Consider the following 23,870-nt stretch of genomic DNA (forward strand, 5'->3'; position numbering starts at 1 on the left):
CTCCTCAGGCACTTCAAGATCTAAGAGCAACACAACTTTTCGTCCTCTAAAATCATTCCTGACAGGTCTTTTGGTTACAGCAAAAATTTATTCACAGCTAATAAAACTTTTGATGTTTTAGGGAAAGAAAAAGTAAGGAAAAAAAAACCTGTCTGGAATGTGCAAGCTGAAAATGACATAAATAGCTCCCTATAGTGATATATTTTATATGTGTATATATTCATATCACATATAAAGAGAACCCTAAGAACATCTTTTGAAGTGTTTATGGCGAGGTATGTGATATAATCTCCTTCTTCACCTGACCCAAAGTATTCATTAAAATTTGCAAAAAGTACTAACTCTTAAAGTGTGTTTGTTGGCCACATAACAAAAGAATACATAGGACAGGAAAGTGTGTGAGCGAAGGGGAGAAGGGGTAAGGCAGGGTAATAGATTTCATGAGTAGAATCCAAGTTTGTTATATGTATGAAAATGTTTGTGTATGAAAATGTCATAGAGGAACCCATTAGTTTTTCAATTAATATGCACTACAAAATTGTGGGAAGCCATTCTCACAGGTGATTGGTTGCCTCCCGTTAAGGGCCTGAGGCACTTTGGCAAAAGTCGAAGTTTTCCGGACCCTTTCCTGATGAGAGAGCCCATCCGTGTGGGGGTGTGCCTGACCACTGACCCAGGGGACCCAATCACTGACCCTGACCTTGGAGTGCAGTCCCCCCTCAACCTTCATTGGATGGAATTCTCCCCTGAATCTCTTGTTCCCTAATGAAAGGCTAGTCCCCAGCGTGCTCCTGCTAGCCCTGAGTAATCCTTGCTGCCCTGCTGGGCGGCTAGAGGAGAGAATCAGAGAGGTGAGCCATCTCGGACCTAGCAATAGAAATAAGGTAACTGAGTCTTGTGTTTTTATTTCGATCTCGTCTAACTAACTTTATGCCTAGAACCTCATTAATGAAACCACTGCGCAGGCCGCGTGATAGATTTGGCGCCCAAGAGGGGGGCATTCTAGATTAGTTAGATTGAGTGGGAGTGCGGTATAAAGATAAGGGAAAAAGAGATAAAGATAAGGAAAAGGTAAAGATAAAGGAAGAAGTGACATTGGGTCACAAAAGTACCTGGAGTTACTGAAGGAAAGAGACGTTAAATTAATTAAAATGGGAAATTCAACTTCTACTGATAAGGAAATGTACCTGACTATTTTAGACAGTATAATTAATCAGAAAGGAAAGCAGATAAAGAAAACTCAGTTATTACAATTGTTAAAGATTGTAGGTGAATATTGTCCTTGGTTTTGCGAACAGGAATCTCCAAATTTACTTACTTGGGAGAAATTAGGAAGGAAGTTATAGAGAGTTTGTATTTCTAATGAATTACCTGGAGGCATAGAAAATATACAGAAAACGTGGACAGCTCTAGAGGTTTGTCTTTTTAAATATATGGGCCAAAGTACAAGGCCCCCTGAGGACCTTTTAAAAGGCATTCCAGGAGCTGTTAGGTCTATTCAAATGGAAAATCAGCCTGAGGCTAAGTTAATTCCCTTTCCTTTAAGTTGTTTAAAAACAAAGGCAGTAAGGGCCAAGCCAAAGGTTAGAAATGTGAACTTAAACTCAGGGAGAATTCAGATGGCGTGGATCAGCCGGCCTTCTCACCGCCATCATTCCCTCCTAGCGGGGGCAAGCAACAATACGGGAATTCCAGGGAAGGTCGCAGGGTGTGTTGTCACTGGCGCCGACCAGAACAGTCCGCGATTTTTACCGGGACAGGGACAGAGATCACAGACAGTTTTCTTAGGACCTTCAAAGACAGTTGAGGTAAATCCTGAAACGGGGCCAGATCAAATTCCTACTGGGATTTTGGGGCCGCTTCCTGATAATACTGTGGGTTTAATTTTGGGACGAAATAATTTGAAGGGAGCCATTGAGGTAATACCTGGTGTGATAGATTCAGGATTTAAAGAACAGCTATATGTTACTGTAAAAGCCAATTATCCCCTAAGACTCACCCCAAAGGATACTTTTGCCCAATTAATATTATTGCCTTGTGTCTCAGAAAGGCACCTACTGGCAGATTCAGTTTCTAAACAGCCGGACAGAGTATACTGGTCACAGTTAGTAAGACAAGAACGCCCTTTATTAAAACTTAGAATTAATAATAAAAATTTTCTAGGAATAATCGACATAGGAGCTGACATTTCGGTATTGTCTAGTCGGTTTTGGCCTAGAAACTGGCCTTTGCATGTAGCACCAGCTAACCTAGAGGGAATAGGACAGGTTTCACAGCCTGCTCAAAGTGCCAGCTATCTCCGTTGGGAAGATTCTGATGGGAACAGTGGAGTATTTAAGCCTTATGTGTTAGAGTCTTTACCAGCTAACCTATGGGGAAGAGATATTTTAGCCAAAATGGGATTATTATTAGTTACTCCAAATTCTATAAGGTCAATTGAGGAAGCTAAGCAGAGGTATTTTCCTGGAGATGATAGGGAGACCTTTTAGGAAGAGTATCTGTTTACAAGCCAGTCTCCACGACAAAGATTAGTAAATGCTCCAAACCAAAATTTTTACTAGGGGCCCTGAGTACTTCCCCTATCCCTAAGACAGCTGAAAAAATAAAATGGCTCACAGAGGAGCCTATATGGATTTCTCAGTGGCCCATCTCAGGGGAAAAGCTTAAAATAATTCATAGATTAGTTGAGGAACAATTTCACGCTGGTCATATTGAACCAACGCTTAGTCCTTGGAACACACCTATTTTTGTTATTAGGAAAAAGTCAGAAAATTGGAGATTACTACAGGATTTAAGGGCAATAAATCATGCAATTCAGCCTATGGGATCATTACAGCCAGGACTTACCTCCCCCACAGCCATTCCTTTAGATTATAGCTTGATGGTAATAGATTTAAAAGACTGCTTTTTCTCTATAAGGTTACATCCTGAAGATTGTGAAAGGTTTGCTTTCACTGTCCCAGCAATTAATTTTAAGGAACCTGTTAAAAGATATTGCTGGAAGGTTCTTCCTCAGGGAATGTGTAATAGTCCTACATTGTGTCAAAAATATGTTGACCAGGCGATAGATCCCATAAGAAATAGCTTTCCTGATGCATATATTATTCATTTTATGGATGATATATTATTGGCTCATGCTAATCCAGAGGTACTTTCAGAAATTTTTACTCAGAGACTTCACTTACAGCAATGGGTTTATGTATAGCTCCTCAAAAAATTCAAAAGGTATCTCCTTTTCAATATTTAGGCCAGATAATTCAAGGACGTACAATCCGTCCTCAAAATCTTCAGATAAGAGTTAAGGAGTTACATACCCTTAATGATTTTCAAAAACTATTGGGAGATATTAATTGGCTAAGACCATCCTTAAAACTAACTACTTCTGAGTTAAGTCCCTTATTTCACATATTACAAGGGAATCCTTCTCCAACCTCTCCACGTCAGCTAACTTTGGAAGCTAAGGCAGCCTTAAGAAAAGTTGAAGTTGCAATTAAAAATGCACAGCTTACTAGAATAGATCCTAAAGAAATAGTGTATTTATTAATATTTCCAACTGAGCATACCCCAACAGGAGCCATATGGCAAAGATTAGGAGTTATTGAGTGGATTTATTTATCCCACTCTCCTCAAAAAACATTAATTCCTTTTCATGATTCTATAGCTCAATTAGTAATTAAAGGTAGAACTAGGATTTTGCAATTAATTGGATCTGAGCCTGATATCATAATTATTCCATTTTCTGTTCCACAGACTAATTGGCTTTTTCAAACTTCTAGCTCATGGCAGATAGCTTTTGCTGATTTCCCTGGACAGATAGATAGCCATTATCCTCGTGATAAGATTGTACAATTTGCATCATTAACATCACTCATTTTTCCAAAAATTGTACGAGCTTATACAATAGAGGGAGCTTTATCGGTGTTCACGGATGGTTCTAACTCCGGTAAGGCAGGTTTTTTCAGCCGTGTTCACACAGAGGTAATACAAACTTCTTATACTTCTGCTCAAAGAGCAGAGCTTCGAGCTCTGATCTGTACCTTAGATTACTTTTCAAATGAGCCTATTAATATTTATTCTGACAGCTTATATGCAGTCGGAGTTACCAAAAATATTGAAACCTCAATGATTGGGTTTACTTCATCACAGGAGTTATTTGAATTATTTCATAATTTACAAAAGACAGTGCTAATGCGAAAGTACCCATGTTTCATAGGACACATTCGAGCCCATACTAATCTTCCTGGATCTCTAGTTTCAGGTAATGACAAAATTGATAAGTTAGTAGCTTTTTGTCAACAGATGTCTTCATAGGACTGTGCACTAGCTTCCCATTCCTTGCATCACCAAAATGCTTCTAGCTTACGTAAAAAATTTAATATTACCAGAAAACAAGCTCGTCAGATTGTAAGCCAATGCCCTAAGTGTTTATTCACACTCCATCTCTGCCATCAGGGGTAAATCCCCATGGATTAAAACCAAATCAGATATGGCAGATGGATGTAACTCATATTCCTCAATTTGGTAAGCAATGTTATGTGCATGTCATAGTGGACACTTATTCTAGATTTATTTTTGCCACAGCACGTACTAAGGAAAATGCTCAACATGTAATTTCTCATTGCTTAGCAGCTTTCTCCGTTTTAGGGTGCCCTATGCAGATTAAAACAGATAATGCTCCAGCTTATGTAAGCTCTTCTTTTCAACAATTTTGCCAAGAGTTTAAAATTAATCATAAAACAGGGATTCCTTATAACCCCCAAGGTCAAGCCATTGTAGAACGAGCTCATTTATCTATTAAGCTTCAATTACAAAAATTAAAAGGGGGGAATAGGATTGTCACTCCGCAAAATAGTCTTAATCATGCCTTGTTTGTTTTAAATTTTTTAAACTGTGATGCAGAAGGTCACACTGCTGCTGAGAGGCAAATGTCTCCCTCAGTAACAGGCCCCTTAGGCAGAGTTCTGTGGAAAGACTTACAGACTGGTCAGTGGAAGGGACCAGATCCGGTAATAATGTGGGGAAAAGGCCATGCTTGTATCTTCCCAGAAGGTGCCTTCCATCCTATTTGGGTGCCTGAACGTGCTATCAGACATGGAAGAGATAGAACCCAGATTCAAGCGACTGAGGATCGACCTGGAGGAGTCCCTATCCAGAAGGAGGAGATATTGAAAAAAGATGAAGAAAGACCAGATTGAACCAGCCGAAAAGCTGATTTCATGGGAAGACGTGAAGAAGTTAACAACCCAGGCTTCCCGAATACTTCGACGCCTAGGAAAGAACAGGACCCCAGTCTTGATGGTAGCAACAGTAATTGCCCTGCTGGGCTGTCAGGTAAAAGGGAATCAAGTAGACACTTATTGGACATATTTCCCAGATCCACCCCTGGTACACCCAGCTGTGTGGACTGGAGAATCTATTCCAGTATTTACTAATGACTCATTTATGATGGGAGGATTTACAGATGCTCACATTACTCCCAATCATGTGACTAGATTTAATTATTCTGGCTACAGTGCCCAATTACCTTTGTGTTGGGCACATGATAAACATGCTGGCTGTCTGAAAGTATCATTCGAAGAAAAGACAGCGATCGGTAGACCTAGACTGACAAATAATTCTATTTATGGGGACTTAAAACCTAACACTAGATCAGTAATTAAGATGGGACTTTCCCATAACAAGCCAGTCATTTCTGCAAAACCTCCACAGATACCCCACTGTCCAAATAGTTCTATAATTGAGATTGGCACCTTTCCTAAATGGATGGATTGTGTAAATTCCTTTCCTGTACAACATAAGGTGTCTAAAGATAGTGGGTATATTTTAGACTGGTCTCCAAAAATTGATAAGAGACAATTACGAAGAAATTCTGCTATGACACCTGCAGGATTTGTTAGTAATATTTTGACTTATAGTGAAGGAGGTATTCAAAAAGATATTTGGCGTTTAATTGCTGCCTCAGAGTATTTACATTTTACAGATAAACCTTTACCAAAATTTGTCGGCAAGAACTGTAAAGAGGGATCTTGCTATGGCTTAAGAGCTTGTGTCCAATCTCCTTATGTTTTAATTATTGGAAATGTAAAAGTTAAATGGATAGATGACAGATATATAGTTACTTGTAATAAGTGCAACCTAACCAACTGTATTACTAGGTATAATGGAGGAAAAGGAGTGCTGATACTTCATCAGCCCTCTTTTGTTTTATTACCTGCTAATATTTCAGAGCCATGGTATGCTGATGCTGGTTTACAAGTCTTGCAGCAAATTCATGCTCAGCTAACAAGACCTAAACGTGCTATTGGAGTCATAATTGTTGGTGTGTTAGCACTGGTCTCATTTATTGCCTCAACTGTCTCTGTGTCTCTGACATTGTCTCAGAATATTCAGCATGCAAAATTTCTTAATAATTTAGCTCAAAATACTTCCAAGGCTCTGCATAATCAAGTAAATATTGATGAAAGGATTGAGACTAAATTAAACACCTTAGAGGCGACTGTTATAGACATAGGTAATGAACTTTCAGCCTTAAAATTTAAGGAAAGGCTTAAATGCCATGCTAATTATAAGTATGTATGTGTTACAGCTGCCAATACAATGCTTCTCTCTGGGATTGGGAGAAGGTTCAAAACCATTTATTAGGTATTTGGCAAAATAGTAATAATAGCTTGGATATTCTGGAACTTCATCACCATATCCAAGACATTCAAAATAATAGAGCTGATTTTTCAGAACCTTCTTCTTTGGCTAACCAAATATTGAAGGAGTTAAATGGATTCAATCCTGGAAATATTCTTAAACACTCCGCTTGGTATATTATTGGATTACTCTCTTTGCTGTTAATTCTCTTTTGTATTGTAACTATAGGATGGCGAGTCTTCCAATCAAGAATCCAGGAACTCCAGAGAATGAACGGCCGCCTCATTGTTAAGACAAAAAAGGGGCGATATGTGGGAAACCATTTTCACATGTGATCGGTTGCCTCCCGTTAAGGGCCTGAGGCACTTTGGCAAAAGTCGAAGTTTTCCGGACCCTTTCCTGATGAGAGAGCCCATCCGTGTGGGGGTGTGCCTGACCACTGACCCAGGGGACCCAATCACTGACCCTGACTTTGGAGTGCAGTCCCCCCTCAACCTTCATTGGATGGAATTCTCCCCTGAATCTCTTGTTCCCTAATGAAAGGCTAGTCCCCAGCGTGCTCCTGCTAGCCCTGAGTAATCCTTGCTGCCCTGCTGGGCGGCTAGAGGAGCGAACCAGAGAGGTGAGCCGTCTCGGACCTAGCAATAGAAATAAGGTAACTGAGTCTTGTGTTTTTATTTCGATCTCGTCTAACTAACTTTATGCCTAGAACCTCATTAATGAAACCACTGCGCAGGCCACGTGGTAGACAAAATGTAATGAAACTGTTTAAATATATATTTTTTTAGTTATAGATAGACCCAATATCTTTCTTTTATTTATATTTATGTGGTTCTGAGGATAGAACCCAGTGCCTCACACACGCCAGGTGAGCATTCTACGTCTGAGCCACAAACCTAGCTCGTGAAAAGGTTTTATTAAAATATTTTGAACAAACCAAGAACTGTAGAACCAACTCACACAGCCCAGGGAGGCCAGAAGCAACAGAAGTAAAACACAGTGATCACATGGCGTAGTATCAACTTCATGGCTCTTTGCAGGACAGACATTCACAGGATGGCAGCATCAGCATTCTCCACGGGTGGAGTTTTGGTAACGTGATGAAGATCACCTTTGATCACTTGAACAGGACCATGTGAAATCCTGAAATCTTTTCCAATTAACTATAAATATTCAGCAAAATGTTCTAAAATCACCAATTCTTTGAGTGTGTTTGGTTGGAAACTTCACAAAATATGTATATTCCCTGTTTGGGTGGAAACAGAAAACTGCAGAATCCACTCATGCACCATCACAAGGACCAAAGCAAAGACATTCATGCCGATACCAACACTACCAAAGTCTTTAGAAAAGACAGGAGATGTACAGTTCTTGAAGCCATAAAATTGGAAGGCTGAGTTACTGAGACATGAAATTGGCCATACACACGCATATTCATATCACATATAAAGAAAACCCTAAGAACAGCTTTTAAAATTCTCTCAATTTTCTCTGCTTTCGTCCTGAATGAAAATCCTGTTTGACAGCCTGCAGCTGCTGGATCCACCAGGATCCTTTTCCTAATGACTGTGCCTTGGAAATGAACTGTTTCCTCCTTGAGTGAGGCTGTTGTCCTGGACCAAGGAGTATTCAACAGAAAGGGTTCTTTTTTTTTTTTTTTTTTTGGTGATGGGGGGGATCCTGGGAATTAAACTCAGAAGCATTCAAAAACTAACCCACAAATGTTTTTTGCATTTTATTTAGAGACAGGATCTCACTAAGTTGTTGAGTGCCTTATAGTTGCTGAGGCTGGCTTTGAACTCGCAATCTTCCTGTCTCAGCCTCCAGAGCAGCTGTGATTAAAGATGCAAGCCATCATACTCTGCCAGGGTTTCTTTCTTATGTGGCCAGGTCTCCTCAAGCACTTCAATATCTAAGAGAAACACAACTTTTCCTCCTCTAAAATCATTCCTGTCAGGTCTCTTGGTTACAGCAAAGAAAAAGTAGAACAAACCACTTCAGTAAATACAGTACTATATAACAATAACCATTATTACTATTATGTTCCACTAGAATGGCCATCCTATGTATCAAAAAGAGAATGAGGAGTTCCTTGTCCACTGTGTCGGGAGGGCAACAACACAGAGTAAGGAAGACATTGATAGTGACCTCAAAGAAAGGGAAGTGGGGCCAGAGATTGGGTCCCACACCAGTGAACAAGACCAGTTCAGACATACAATAAGCACCAGGGATCCCTGAGGCCCTGATCAGAGCCCAGGGGCACATCCAAATCCATCCTCTCAGAATTCCTTTTTAACATTGAGTCTGGGGGCCCACAGCACATCCAGACAGGAGTTCCATAAATCTTGGGCAGGGCCTAGTAGGAATTATTTTAAAACTTCCCTGCACGTGACCCTTCTGTGTTATGAGGGTCGAGATCTGCATAGCTATTGCTAGTCACTTTTTTTATTAGCCTAGAGAAAGGAAGTTCACAGAGGTCTGTAAGTTCTCATAACTGTCCAGTGTCTTGCAGAGATGGTCTGGAATTCTGGGAAAACACTCAGAAGCTAGTACTGACATTACATTTCTTCAAGTTTCATTTTCTCCAGCTCCAATTTTCTATCTTATCTCTGCACATGGGCCAGCGCACGCTCACACACGCACACACACACACCTTTTCCTCTTTCCTCTCCCCATAATGTTTCTCTTCCTGAGTTGCGCAAGGGTCTGTTTGTTTTTTATTTTGAAACACTCTCTCACTAGGCTGGCCTCAACTTTGTGACACTCCTGCTTTAGCCTCCCAAGCACTTGGAATTACAGGCATGTATCTATAAAGATTCACTAATCAAAGTGGTCAACAACACACCAGCCTGAGCCAGATCTTACAGAACCAGAAACAATGACATTTCAGAGCAATGACAGGCAAAACACACCCTCCCTACTCTGCATGCTATCTAGCACTTTGGGAAATGGACAAAAGTTCTCTACCCATGAGAATTCTAAACACACTATCAAATAACAGATCCTTTCTAATTGATTGATATTTGGCATTTTCTTATAGCCTGAACATCTGATGACTACAGGAGAAAACCTGTCTCATTAATTCAGAAACTTGTACTTATGTCTAGCTTTGCCAAGATCTCCAGGAGGTCCCTGTGGAAGCTGATGGAATTGAAGAGGACTGCAGTGGGGGATGAGCTGGGAAGGAGGGGTTGAGCAGGACCTGTTTCCATCAGGCAGTGTGTCCAGGGACGCTTTCTAAGATGGAAACTTCTTGATGCTACTCTTCTTCTGCTTATGGTTTGAAAAGCAGTAAGAGGTAACTTCTTTAGAGGAAGCATTATTTTTAATTTGGTGACTGAAAAGAATATCAGCAATCACCTTTGCTTGGCGTGCCTCAATGTTCCAAGTCGTTGCTAAGATGCTTAGTGTTTAAACTCGAAGTCTATGAGCTAGGTTAAGGTTGAGTGGGAATTTGAATCAGATGAAGGCATCCATGCTGGAGCAATAGAGGGGTTTCTACCTAAGGAATCCTTTTTTAAAAAAATATTTTTAGTTTTGGATGGACACAATACCTTTATGTTATTTATTTATTTTTATTTGGTGTTGAGGATCGAACCCAATTCCTCATGCCGTTAGGGTGAAGCAAACACTCTGCCACTGAACCAGAATCCTTGCCCTCAGGAAACCTTTGTGTGTGTGTGTGTGTGTGTGTGTGTGTGTGTGTGTGTGTGTGTTTGTGAGAGAAAGAGAGAGAGACAGAGAGAGACAGCAATATTTGGTCTTTGTGGGGAACTTTTAATACTTTTCTCTGTGAATGTTTAATAACTTGAGTCTGTGAAATTAATCAGCAACACAGAGTGTTAAGGCTACTATCTGAAATGTCCCCCAAAATCTCATATTTTGAAAGATTGATTCCCAATGCAGCATTGCTCAAAGGTGGCTATTCATGCAATTGATGGGATCATGAGGGCTGTGATATCATGAGTGGATTATTCCACAGATTCATCATTTAAATCAGAAATTAGGAGGTGGTAGAAACTGTAGGGTGCAAGGCCTAGTAGGAGGGAGTGGGTTTTGGATACATAACCTTGGGCACTCTGTCTTGTGCTTCTCTCTCTCTCTCTCTCTCTCTCTCTCTCTTTCTCCCACCTCCCCCTACCAACCAAATCACCAGTCCTGTGCTTCCCATCTGCAATGTAGTGGGGTCTTCTCCTTCACTATGCCTTTCCACATGATGAGGACATAATACATAGGAACGCAAACCTCTCAAAAATGGCAGCACATTTAGGATAAGATTCCTATTCAGAGAATTACATAATGCTATGCCATATCTGAACAATCCCTGTTTCCAGATGGGCAAACAGGAAGCTGAGGGGAGGCATGACTTCTCCAAGGTCACACAGCCATTTTCACAGGTCCTGCTGCCATAGTCTCAGGGGACTGACTCTGCAGTAACTCCCATGTCCTTGCCCCCAAGTGTCCCCCAGGTGAGAGACAGGAATTCACACCTCAGGACAGTCTCTGTCACCAGTCTTCTCTCAACCAGTTGTCAGAAAGAAACAAAGAAGGAATCTCCATCACTGCTTAAGTTCAGTTTCTATGAACAGGAACTTGCCAGATTTAGATTTCCTTTCCACTTTCAGATTACATCATCGGTTGCTTATAAAGCCTTGTCTTGGGTTTCATCAGGAGAATACCTAAAGACAGACCACCAGATCTCTGAAAAGCCCACTCAAATGAAAAAACTGCAGAACTGCATCCTCATTCACAGCAACAATGAGGTGAGAAATTCTCTGCTTTTTTGCCCTCATCTCTAAAGATTTAGAAGCAAAGTTAATCCATACTACCTCAACAGGTTGATTCTCAGGCCTCTTAAACTTTCTATTTGAGTATCTGTTCATAGACTAATAGTGTGCGTGTCTCTCTGTGTGTGTCTGTGAGTGTGTAACATGCAAGTGCATTTATAGCCACAGCTAAGCTGTTGTATTAGTGTAAGCACTTTCATTTCTGTTGAACTTATGTAACTACATTTATGCAATTCCCAGAAGAAGGGTAGGACAGAGGATAAGAGTTTTGCAAGAAGAGAGAAAATGATCCCAGAATCAGAGATTCTTTTTCCTCACACTATTGCCCATCTAGGGAAAAGAGATCAGCTTGTCAGATTAGAGACATCTCTTTCTCCTCACTCCTCATTTTGGTGGGAAGGGACCCACACAGTAGTGTGAGGTTCAATGGAGCCTCCCAGATGTCTGGGGAGACACTGTGGGGATGGAGTGAGAAGCTCGTGCCCTTCTTCTGGAGACTCCTCAACTCACCTTCTGAGGGGCCAGCTCTGATGAAGCTCTGAGTAGATTGAAGGTGAGCACATCACGTTTCCTGGGGCTGCCCATCACCTGCAGGTCCTTGGCATCTACCTGTGCATGGGTCTTGGATGGAGGTCTCTGCTTGGGAACATCCACATCTTCCTTATCAGAAAGGCCCAATGGGAATTTCTCTATGGTCCCAACCTGAATCTTGAATCAAGCAACTCCTGAGATCAGCAGATATAATTCTTTGAGTTAATATTGACTTGCAAATGTCCCTTCTGGGCAAAACTTGGAAGAGGCAGAATTTCCAGAAACTGAAAAACCACAGGTCAACCCTCTGTCAAATATTGACTTGGAACTGATAATCTAAAATGAGAAAAAGTAATAATACCAAAGGATACAAGGTAGCTATCTCATTCAGAATAATTATTCAATGCTAATCTCTTTTCTAAAACTATTTTGTAAATTATTACATTGAATCCTTAAAAGAAAACTATGAGGCAATTTTTTATCCTAATTTTACAGAGGTGTTGTCTGACTTAGATAAGCTAGGATCACCCAGTCCATAAGAGGTGGAGCTGAGATATGAGTAAGACAGTGTATTAAACTGTTAAGCCAGTTTCGCCAAAAGAGTTACAGTGTGATTTCCTGACATCATTTCAGATGCCATCCTAATCAGTTGTTCCGTTTTGATGGTTTAATGTTAATTACAATATGTGCCACAACAAAATATGTATAAAATAGCACTAGGACAAAATTTGTGATTTTAACTTTTCAAAGTCTAAAATTTACTGGTATTTATCATCTTTCTTGTTTTTCTACCCACCCACTGGTTGAGCTTCAGTGTCCTGGAAGCTCCCCAATTCCTGTTCTCCCTGCAAAGGGTCTTGCTGTCTTTTCTCTGGGATCTGTTAGTGAGAACTTGCTTCTGTTATTTCCCCTGCGTCTTGGAGTGGCTCCCTCTGTGTCTCTCCTGATGGACATGTCTACAGTGGAGAGTGGTTACTTTGTTGTGAAGAAGGTAGAGAAAGTCCAACAGAAGCCACTGGATGGTTTTCCAGTATAAAGAGGATTGCTGTGTGGGGACAGGGGACACCTGGTCATGAGTCAGACACACAGGTATTGGGCTGTACACCAGGATGAAGAAGTAGCCACTGAAGGCACACTGCAGATATCCAGGAACAAATACCATGAAGTTACATCAGAGCAGGACTAGAGTTTACAATCACACTCAGGAGAAATCTCAAAACCAAAGAAGAAAAAAATAAATGAACACTACAATGTCCTTTTGTCCTGTATCCCTTCATCTGCCATAAATTTGCTTTTCTGGAGGGGGCAGCACTGAACATTGAACCCAGGACCTCTCTCAGGTGAGGCATGCACTCTACCATAGAGCTACATTCCTAGCCCTTTTTCACATTATTTTGTGATAAAGGCTCTCACTAAATTGCCCAGGGTAGCCTCAGACTTGCAGTCCCCCTGCCTCAGCCTCTTGATAAGCTGGATTACAGGCACAAACACCTACACTAGGGGACCATCATGATTTAAAGGCTCTTCCCTATTGTAACATGTATGAGTCTTTGTTGCTTTCCATGGCTGAATAATATCCAGTGGTATGGGTATATGACGTCTGCTTATCCATTTATTAATTCATGAACATTTGTGCAGTTGTCAAACATTTGAGCAGTTGGCTATAGATAGTGCTACAATAAATATCCATGCACAAGTGTTGCTTTCAAACCTGTTTCCAATTGTTTTGAGCATCATTGTATGCTAAAGATACACTCATTTCAGATAGTGGTTGCAAATATTTTGTATCATTCTGGGAGCTCTTTTATCAGTCTGTTGATGGTGGCCTTTGATGCACAAATTTCTTCATTTTGGTCAAGTCCAACTCATCTCTTTTTCTGTTGTTTCCTGTGTTTGGTTGTCACAGTCAAGAAAGCATTGCCAAATGCAATGTCAAGAAGCATTTCCCTTATATTTTCCTCTGCAAGTTTTATTGTTTTCATCTCACATTTGGGTTTTTAATTCATTTTGAGTCATTTGGTATGCTAAATAAGGTAGAGGTCCAACACATGTTATACAAGTGATGTTCTAGTTGTTCCACAACATTAGTTGTAAAGACTGTCCTTTATCCCAGTGAGTGGACTTGAGATGCTTGTCAAAGTTGCTTCATCAGAGTTCTTAACTGAATCCAAATCACAAGTTCAAATCTCTAAATATTAGCTTTAATGTGACAGTCTCTTGAGATAGGGTCTAGAAGGAGGTAAAAGATTAAGGAGAAACATAGGATGATGCCTTACTTCTCTAGGGCCAATGTCATTAGAAGAAGGCAAAGAGATATTTAAGTTGTCTGCATCCATGGGCCAGGGAGGGATGGCCAAGTGAACTACCAAGAAAGTGGCCACTGGGCTTGGGTTTTGGCTCAGTGGTAGAGCGCTTGCCTAGCATATATGAGGGTTCAATTTTCAACACCACATAAGTAAATAAAATAAAGGTATTGTGTCTACCTACAACTAAAAAATATTTAAAAAATAAGTAATTCATATGGCAATCTCTAAGTCAGTGGCCTTCTACAAAGAGCCCTTGCTAGGTACCATAGACACACACTTTTACTTGCAATTCTAGCAACCAGAACCCTGAGAAGACTTCTACCACCACATGCTTTGTTATTATGGCAGCCAGGGCTGACTAATGTAACTCTACAGACAAGAGTTTATTTCCAGGGTCTCTCTTTTCTTGGTCTTTGTGTTTCTTATGTCTTTCATGTGGTCATTAGGCCACACCATAATGTTTGGATTTCTATAGCTCGTAATAACCTCTGAGATCTGAAAGTGTGAGAGGTCTAGATTTGTTATTTGTTCTCAAGATTATTTTGGCTATCTCAGTGCCTTTGTGTAATGGTTACTCTGCATTGCCAACTTGATTGTGATAAGAGATGCTGAGGATTATGGGTGTGTCCATGATATGAGTCTAGGAATGATTGGCATGTGGGATAGCCTAACCAAAAGAGAACCTCCAATAGGGGGATGGATTAAATGGAAAAAAAGTTGGAAGAACAAAGAAACAGCAGCAGATGCAAGCTGGAGTCTTCCTGAAAGTCCTCTTGATTGCTGCTACCATATCTGGGGATATCAGATTCTCTCTTCTTTACTTTTCTGAAGCAGACTCTGACAGTGATTCTCCAGAAGGCTTAGTGCTCAGACTAGAATAGCACAATTGATCCCTCTTGTTCTGAGGCTTCAGCCTCTTGGACTGCACAGCTAGTGGTTTTCCCAGCTCTCCAGCCTACAGATGGCCATTGTGGACTATTCAGCTTCTGGTTGCATAAGCCAACCTAATAAGTCCCCTTTTTATAATCATACTTCCTGTTGATTCTGTTCCTGAGAACAGAACTGTTCTAAAGAACATTCTGTTCAAGAGAACCCTGACTAATAATATACTGAGACACCACATGAATTTTAGGATGAAATTTTCTACTCCTGAAAGAAACTTTCAGTGGAACGTTGGTAGGGATTGCCCTGAATCTGTAGCTCACTTTGGGCAGTACTTACAACTTAGCAATATTAAGCGTCTAGCCTATGAATTTGGGATGTCTTTCACTTTTCCGTGTGTCTTCTGTCTCAAAAATTGCTTGCAGTGCTCAGTGTAGTCTCCTTTTCCTCCTTGATTGAGTTATTCTTCAATCTTCTCCATGCTTGTAAATAGGATTGTTTTCTTTATCTCTTTTGAATTAATCATTGTGTCTAGAAACACAACTGAGTTTTGCGTACTGATTTTGCATTCTACTCCTGTGCTTCATTTGTTTAGTAGTTGGAACAGTTCTTGTGTGGCCTCTTGATACTCTTGTACATATAATTTATGTTAATTGCAAAGGTGAAAGCCAGAATCTTTACCTTGGTCCAGATCCTGGAGAAAAAGCTTTCATTGTTTCTTCATTGAGAATGATACTAGCTGTGGACTTTTCATATACAACCTTTTTTGGGTTAGGACATTTCCTTCTGTTATCCTGACAGGGAGGGAAATGTTGTTGATGGGTTTTCTGCAAACGGACTCTTTTTTTCTGTGACTCTACTAATGAACATTTACATTTATGAGTTTTATGTGTTGAACCACCCTGTTGTATAACATTCTCCACTTACCTGACTTTCTTGAAATGACAAAGTAACAGCCATAAAGAGCAAAGTTTTAGTTACCCAGGGCTATGAATTTCTGAGGAATGTAGCAGAGGCGTCCACTAGTAGGACGCTAAGGGGTACATGAGGTGATGATGTAGTGGATCTTCATCTGCATCAGTGTGGTGCTTTCAGAGGTTCATTCTGTGAAAGAATGGTAGAGCTGTACACATGTTGTGGTAACCAAAGCAATTAGCTTGTGTTGATACTGTACTAGAGTTGTAAAAGTTATGATTACTGGAGAAATTGGGTATAAGGTACACTGGATCTCCTCATAACTACATTTCATGCTATATTTATTTCCAATAAAAAGTTAAGGGAAAAAAAAAGCCAGACTCCAGATTTCTTTTCTGTAATTCCAAACTATCAGGAGGCTATGCCAAGAGGAACCCAGTCTGTGCATTTTAGTAAGACCTTCTATCAAAATAAAATACAAAGGGCTAGGGATGTAGTTTAGTGGTAGAACTATTGCCTAGAATGTATGAGGCCTTGTGTTCATTTCGTAGGGGGAAAACAAAAGCTTTTGTCACATATTATTCTCAGTTTAATGGTCTTCATTGGTTGTTTTCACACACTTTATAATCCCGAAGTCGATAATGTTCACTAAAGCTACGCATTTCTAATCAGTCTTTCTTATTTTTTACTAATAGTTAAATAAAAAACTTTTACATAGCATGTAATATGGAATGTTCTCTGCATAAGTAGGCTTATTAATGTTCCTAAAAGCCATTGTTATCATAATTTTACAAATGTGAGTCTAAAGAATCTAGTGGCGACTTGCTTAGAATGTGCCAGAACACTGCTATGAAGCCAAGCAAACTACAATCACTACATCCATAGCTTAAAGATCTAAATACATTGGTGTAGTTGCATCATTGTTATATGCTGATTTTAAGTCCTTTGGGTGTGGACTCAGGAGGGGATAGCTGGGTGAAATGGTGATTCCACACCACATTTTCTGAGGAATCTCCACATTGCTTTCCATAAAGGTTCCAGCAATTTGCAGTCCCTCCAGCAATGTATGAGTGTGCCTTTTCCCCACATCCTCACCAACATTATATTTGCTTGTATTATTTTTTAAAAAATGTTTATTTTTATTTTTAGTTGTATATAATACCTTTATTTTGTTTTTTTTTATTTGTTTTTATTTGATGCTGAGGATCAAACCTAGGGCCTCACGCATGCTAGACCAGTGCTCTACTGCTAAGCTACAACCCCAGCACTATTTGCTTGTATTCTTGAAGATTGCCATTCTGACTGGGGTGAAATGAAATCTTAGAGTAGTTTTGATTTGCATTTCTCTAATTACTAACGATGTTAAACATCTTTTCATATATTTGTTGATCAATTGTAATTCTTCTTCTGTGAAGTGTCTCTTCAGTTCCTTAGTCCATTTATTGATTGGGTTATTTGGGTTTTTTGGTGTTAGAGTGTTTGAATTATTGATAGATCCTGGAGATTAATGCTCTATCAGAGGTGCATGTGGTAAAGATTTTCTTCCTTTCTGTTCACACTCTCTTCACGTTATCATTTTTTTTTTTTTGCTGAGAAGAAGCATTTTAGTTTGAATCCCATCCCATATATTGATTATGTTTTAATTTGTTCAAATTAGTTATACATGACAGAAGAATTCATTTTGATTAATTCTACACAAATGGAGCACACCTTTCATTTCTCTGGTTGTAGACAATGTAGAGTCACACAACATGTGCAGTCATACATGTACCTAGGGTAATGATGTTCATCTCATTCCACCATCGTTCCTTCACCCATGTCCCCTCCCCTTCCCACTCTCCACATTGTGCAATCAATGTGCCTCCATTCTCCACCTCCCCCCCATTATGGATCAGTATCCACTTATCACACAGTACATTCAGCCTTTGGGTTTTGGGGATTAGATTACTTTCCTTAGCATGATATTCTCCAGCTCCTTCCATTTACCTGCAAATGTCATAATTTTATTCTCTTTTAATGCCGAGTAATTTTCCATTGTGTATACATACCACAGTTTCTTTATCCATTCATCTGGTGAAGGGTATCTAGATTGGTTCCACAGTTTAACTATTGTGAATTGAGCTGCTATGAACAATGATATAGCTGTGTCACTGTAGTATGCTGATTTTAAGTTCTTTGGATATAGACTGAGGAGTGGGAGAGCTGGATCAAATGGTGGTTGCATTCCAATTTTCTATGGAATCTCCAATCTGCTTCCTACAGTAGTTGCACCAATTTGCTCTGCCACCAGCAGTGTATGAGTGTACTTCTTATCCCCACATCCTTGCCAACACTTATTATTGCTTGTATTCTTGATAATTGCCTTTCTGATGTGAGTGAGACAAAATCTTAGAGTAGTTTTGATTTGCATTTCTCTAAACACTAGAGAAGTTGAATGTAAATGTTTCTGGGAAAACTGGAAATCCACATGCAGCCAAATGAAATTAAAGAAATATTTCTCACCATGCACAAAGCTCAACTCAAAGGAGATTAAGGACCCAGGAATTAGATCAGAAACTGTGCACCCAATAGAAGAAAAAATAGGCCCAAATCTTCACCATGTCAGCTTAGGATCTGACTTCCTTAATGAGACTCCTAAAGCACAAGCAGTAAAATCAAGAATCAATAAATGCCCTATTGTATATCCTCTTCTAAGAAGTGTCTGTTACATCACATTTTTATTCATTTATATATATATCATATATGTATTATATATATACATACACACACATACATAATATATATAATTTACTATTACTCAACTTTATAAAAGAATAAAATTATGACATTTACCAGTAAAGGAATGGAGCTGGAGAATACTATGCTAAGTGAAATAAGGCAACATCAAAAAACAAAAAGCTCAATATTTTCCGTAATAAATGAATGCTAATTCACAATGGGGGTGCTATGGAAAAATAGAGTTACTTTAGATTAGGTAGAAGAGAATGAATGGAGGGGAGGGGTGTGTGGGTAGAAATGATAGTAGAATGAATCAGACATTATTATCCTAAGTACACACATTAACTATAAGACTGGGAGGATTCTATACTATGGACAACCAGAAGAATGGCAAATTATATTCCATTATATATGATGCTACAAAGTGCATTATGCTGTCATGTATACCTAATTGAAACATATTTTTAAAATTATTTTTAAAAATCTGAATACAGGTGAAACTTTCAGTTTGCACTAATGTTGTAGTAGGTGTTTCACTGGTGTTTTCCTTTGGCTGTTCCTCACCTAAAGACAAAATCCATTTTTGTTTCACAGTGAGAATGCACATGATCATGGGATCCAGGAGAACCTATGGCAGTTGAGATGTCACTTCACATGGGGGCTAGAAATTGAAGACAATGCAGTACCAGATTTGGAAAGGAGGATCATGGAACAGATTAGGTTCCTACGCACCAGATATAATATAGGGGGGACTCACAACCTCCTGGCCTATGTGAAGCACCTGAAAGACCAGCATGAGGAGGTCCTGCAGAGTTTGAGAGAAGCTGAAGACTTGGTCCAGAGGGAGCACGCAGACCAGGCGGACCTGAGGAGCCTGGTGACCTGGGGCAACTGTGCCTGGGTGTATCACCACATGGGCAGATTGGCAGAAGCCCAGACTTACCTGGACAAGGTGGAGGACACTTGCAGGAAGTTTGCAAGTCCTTCCCACTACAGGCTGGAGTTTCCTGAGATGCAGTGTGAGGAAGGATGGGCCTTGCTGAAGTGTGGAGGGCAGTATTATGAGCGGGCCAAGGCCTGCTTTGAAAGGGTTCTGAGAGTGGAGCCTAAAAACCCTGAATTCAGCCTGGGGTTCGCCATCTCCTCCTTCCGTCTGGATTATGATGATGAAAACGTAATTTCTCTAGAGTCCCTAAAGAGAGCTGTCAGGTTAAACCCAGAAGATGCATATGTTAAGGTTCTCCTTGCCCTGAAGCTTCAGGATGTAGGACAGGAAGTGGAGGGAGAAGGCTACATTGAGGAAGCTCTGAACAGCACATCCTCCCAGCCCTATGTCTTTCAATATGCCAGCAAATTTTTCCGAAAAAAGGGCTGTGTGGATAAAGCTATTGAGCTCCTTAAGAAAGCCTTGGAGACAAGACCCGACTCTTCTTCCCTGCATCACCAGTTAGGGCTTTGCTACAGGGCAAAAAGGTGTCAAGTAAAGGATGCAACAAATGTGAACCCTATTGTTGAGAGCCACAGCCAAAGGGGCCCCAGCAAACTTGCAGCTGCCAGCAAACTTCCAGCTGCCGGCTGATGATTGGCTCACAGTGGCCCCAGCAACATCTAGCTGATTGGCTCCTCTGCGGTGATGTTCATTGGGCTGTTTCCCTGCCCTTCAGACTACGGAACTGCTCATTGGGGGACTTCTTTGGCTCCGCCCACGCGACCTAGCCAATCGGCCTCAAGAGCAGGAGGATTGTGGGAGGTGGTGGTTGGTGTGTGGGAGAGGCTTCTGGAAGCCGGTGGTGGCAGTTGGGCTCTGAGGGTTTTTCCTGAGGAGCTGTTTTGTTTGGCGTTTGTAGTTTTAAAAATAAAGTTTGTTTCTTTTGACAAGTGGCTCCTGAATTGTGCCCAGCCAGACTGCGGCACCCTATAGGGCAGGAAAGAGAAAATGTGGACAGATGGGTTCAATTGGCTATAAAGGAATTTCAAGAGACTGTAAAATTAAAGCCAAGTTTCGAGATGGCTTATGTTTTCATGGCTGAAATGTATGCAGAAATACGCAAGTATGAAGAGGCAGAGGAAATTTTTCAGAAAGTATTATGCATGGACAACATTGCTGACCCCATTCAGCAAGACATTCATTACCGCTATGGCCGTTTCCAACAATTTCACATAAGATCTAAAGACAAAGCAATCACCCACTATTTAAAATGTCTGAAGATACCAGAAATGTCCTTTGCCAGGAAAAAACTCATAAGTGCCTTAGAAAAACTGGCTAAAAGTCGTGTGAACCAGAATGTGAGTGTTGTGGAGAGTGTCAGCCTCCAGGGTCTCAGCCATGAATTACAAGGGGAAGTGAAGGAGGCCCTGCTGTGCTATGAGAGGGCTCTGAGGCTCACTGATCAGCTGAACCCTGTGTTTTGAGGAAGGGGCCCCACCTCCCACTTCATCTACTCACAACTGTATAGAAAACAAGCTTCCCTGCTTGCTGCCTCCCGAAATGTATAACTGATGAACTAAAAAAGTAGATGGGGACAGCACATGCCCTCTCCCTGCCTGCCTGTTCCTGCCTTCTCCCTACTGCCTTAGTTCCTAGGCCAGGAGCATCCATCCTCTCTCCTGGAATCCCTGCACTCACTGGCCCTGGATGAAAATCCTGTTTGACAGCCTGCAGCTGCTGGATCCATCAGGATCCTTTTCCTAATGACTGTGCCTTGGAAATGAACTGCTTCCTCCTTGAGTGAGTCTGTTGTCCTGGACCAAGGAGAATTCAACAGAAAGGGGTTCTTTTTTTTTTTTTTTTTTTTGGTGATGGGGGGGGGTCCTGGGAATTAAACTCAGAAGCATTCAAAAACTAACCCACAAATATTTTTTTGCATTTTATTTAGAGACAGGATCTCACTAAGTTGTTGAGTGCCTTATAGTTGCGGAGGCTGGCTTTGAACTGGCAGTCTTCCTGTCTCAGCCTCCAGAGCAGCTGTGATTAAAGATGCAAGCCATCATACTCTGCCAGGGTTTCTTTCTTATGTGGCTAGGTCTCCTCAAGCACTTCAAGATCTAAGAGAAACACAACTTTTCCTCCTCTAAAATCATTCCTGTCAGGTCTCTTGGTTACAGCAAAGAAAAAGCTGAACAAACCACTTCAGTAAATACAATACTATATAACAATAACAATTATTATTTTTATGTTCCACTAGAATGGCTATCCTATGTATCAAAAAGAGAATGAGGAGTTCCTTGTCCACTGTGTCGGGAGGGCAACAACACAGAGTAAGGAAGATATTGATATTGACCTCAAAGAAAGGGAAGTAGGGCCAGAGATTGGGTCCCACACCAGTGAACAAGACCAGTTCAGACATACAATAAGCACCAGGGATCCCTGAGGCCCTGATCAGAGCCCAGGGGCACATCCAAATCCATCCTCTCAGAATTCCTTTTTAACATTGAGTCTGGGGGCCCACTGCACATCCAGACAGGAGTTCCATAGATCTTGGGCAGGGCCTAGTAGGAATTATTTTAAAACTTCCCTGCACATGACCCTTCTGTGTTATGAGGGTCGAGATCTGCATAGCTATTGCTAGTCACTTTTTTTATTAGCCTAGAGAAAGGAGGATCACAGAGGTCTGTAGGTTCTCATAACTGTCCAGTGTCTTGCAGAGATGGTCTGGAATTCTGGGAAAACACTCAGAAGCTAGTACTGACATTACATTTCTTCAAGTTTCGTTTACTCCAGCTTCAATTTTCTATCTTATCTCTGCACATGTGCCAGCGCACGCTCACACACACACACACACCTTTTCCTCTTTCCTCTCCCCTTAATGTTTCTCTTCCTGAGTTGTGCAAGGGTCTCTTTTGTTTTTTATTTTGAAACACTCTCTCAACTTTGTGAGGCTCCCTGCTTTAGCCTCCCAAGCAGCTGGAATTACAGGCATGTACCTGTAAAGATTCACTAAGCAAGGTGGTCAACAACACACCAGCCTGAGCCAGATCCTCACAGAACTAGAACCAATGACATTTCAGAGCAGTGACAGGCAAAACACTCCCTCCCTGCTCTGCATGCTATCTAGCACTTTGGGAAATGGACAGCCCAAACATTCTCTACCCATGAGAATTCTAAACACACTATCAAATAACAGATCCTTTCTAATTGATTGATATTTGGCATTTTCTTAAAGCCTGAACATCTGATGACTACAGGAGAAATCCTGTCTCACTGATTCAGCAACTTGTACTTATGTCTAGCTTTGCCAAGACCTCCAGGAGGTCCCTGTGGAAGCTGATGGAATTGATGAGGACTGCAGTGGGGGATGAGCTGGGCAGGAGGGGTTGAGCAGGACCTATTTCCATCAGGCAGTGTGTCCAGGGATGCTTTCTAAGAGGAAAACTTCTTGAAGCTACTCTTCTTTTGCTTCAGGTTTGAAAAGCAGTAAGAGGTAATTTCTTCAGAGGAAGTATTATTTTTAATTTGGTGACTGAAAAGAATATCAGCAATCACCTTTGCTTGGCGTGCCTCAATGTGCCAAGTTGTTGCTAAGATGTTTAGTGTTTAAACTTGAAGTCTATGAACTAGGTTGAGGTTGAGTGGGAATTTGAATCAGATGAAGCCATCCATGCTGGAGCATTAGAGGGTTTTTTCTACCTAAGGAATCCTTTTTTTTAAAAAAAATAATTTTTAGTTGTGGATGGACACAATAACTTTATTGTATTTGTTTATTTTTATTTGGTGGTGAGGGTCAAACCCAGTGCCTCATACCATCAGCATGAAGCAAGCACTCTGCCACTGAACCAAAATCCTAGTCCTCAGGAATCCTTTGTGTGTGTGTGTGTGTGTGTGTGTGTGTGTGTGTGAGAGAGAGAGAGAGAGAGAGAGAGAGAGAGAGAGAGAGAGAGCAAGCGAGAAAGAGAGAGAGAGAGAGAGAGAGCAAGCGAGAGAGAGAGAGAGAGAGAGAGAAATATTTGATCTTTGTGGGGAACTTTTACTATTTTTCTCTGTGAATGTTTAATAACTTGAGTCTGTGAAATTAACTAGCAACAGAGAGAAATGTCCCCCAAAATCTCATGTTTTGAAAGTTTGATTCCCAATGGTTTGAAAGTTTTGAAAGTT

General features: G+C 40.7%; 1 protein-coding gene across 1 annotated transcript; it reads left to right on the top strand.

Annotated features, from left to right (window-relative positions):
- The first annotated feature begins 11,267 nt into the window (after positions 1–11,267).
- LOC144254890 (protein IFIT1 homolog B-like) lies at positions 11,268–21,198 on the top strand. Its single transcript, XM_077798640.1, has 3 exons — positions 11,268–11,402; positions 19,373–20,310; positions 20,700–21,198. Exons 1-3 carry the CDS (start codon positions 11,398–11,400, stop codon positions 21,188–21,190), a joined length of 1,434 nt encoding a protein of 477 aa, XP_077654766.1. The 5' UTR covers positions 11,268–11,397; the 3' UTR covers positions 21,191–21,198.
- Positions 21,199–23,870: the final 2,672 nt, after the last annotated feature.

Source organism: Urocitellus parryii, chromosome 5, assembly GCF_045843805.1.
Source record: "Urocitellus parryii isolate mUroPar1 chromosome 5, mUroPar1.hap1, whole genome shotgun sequence".
Lineage (NCBI taxonomy): Eukaryota > Metazoa > Chordata > Mammalia > Rodentia > Sciuridae > Urocitellus > Urocitellus parryii.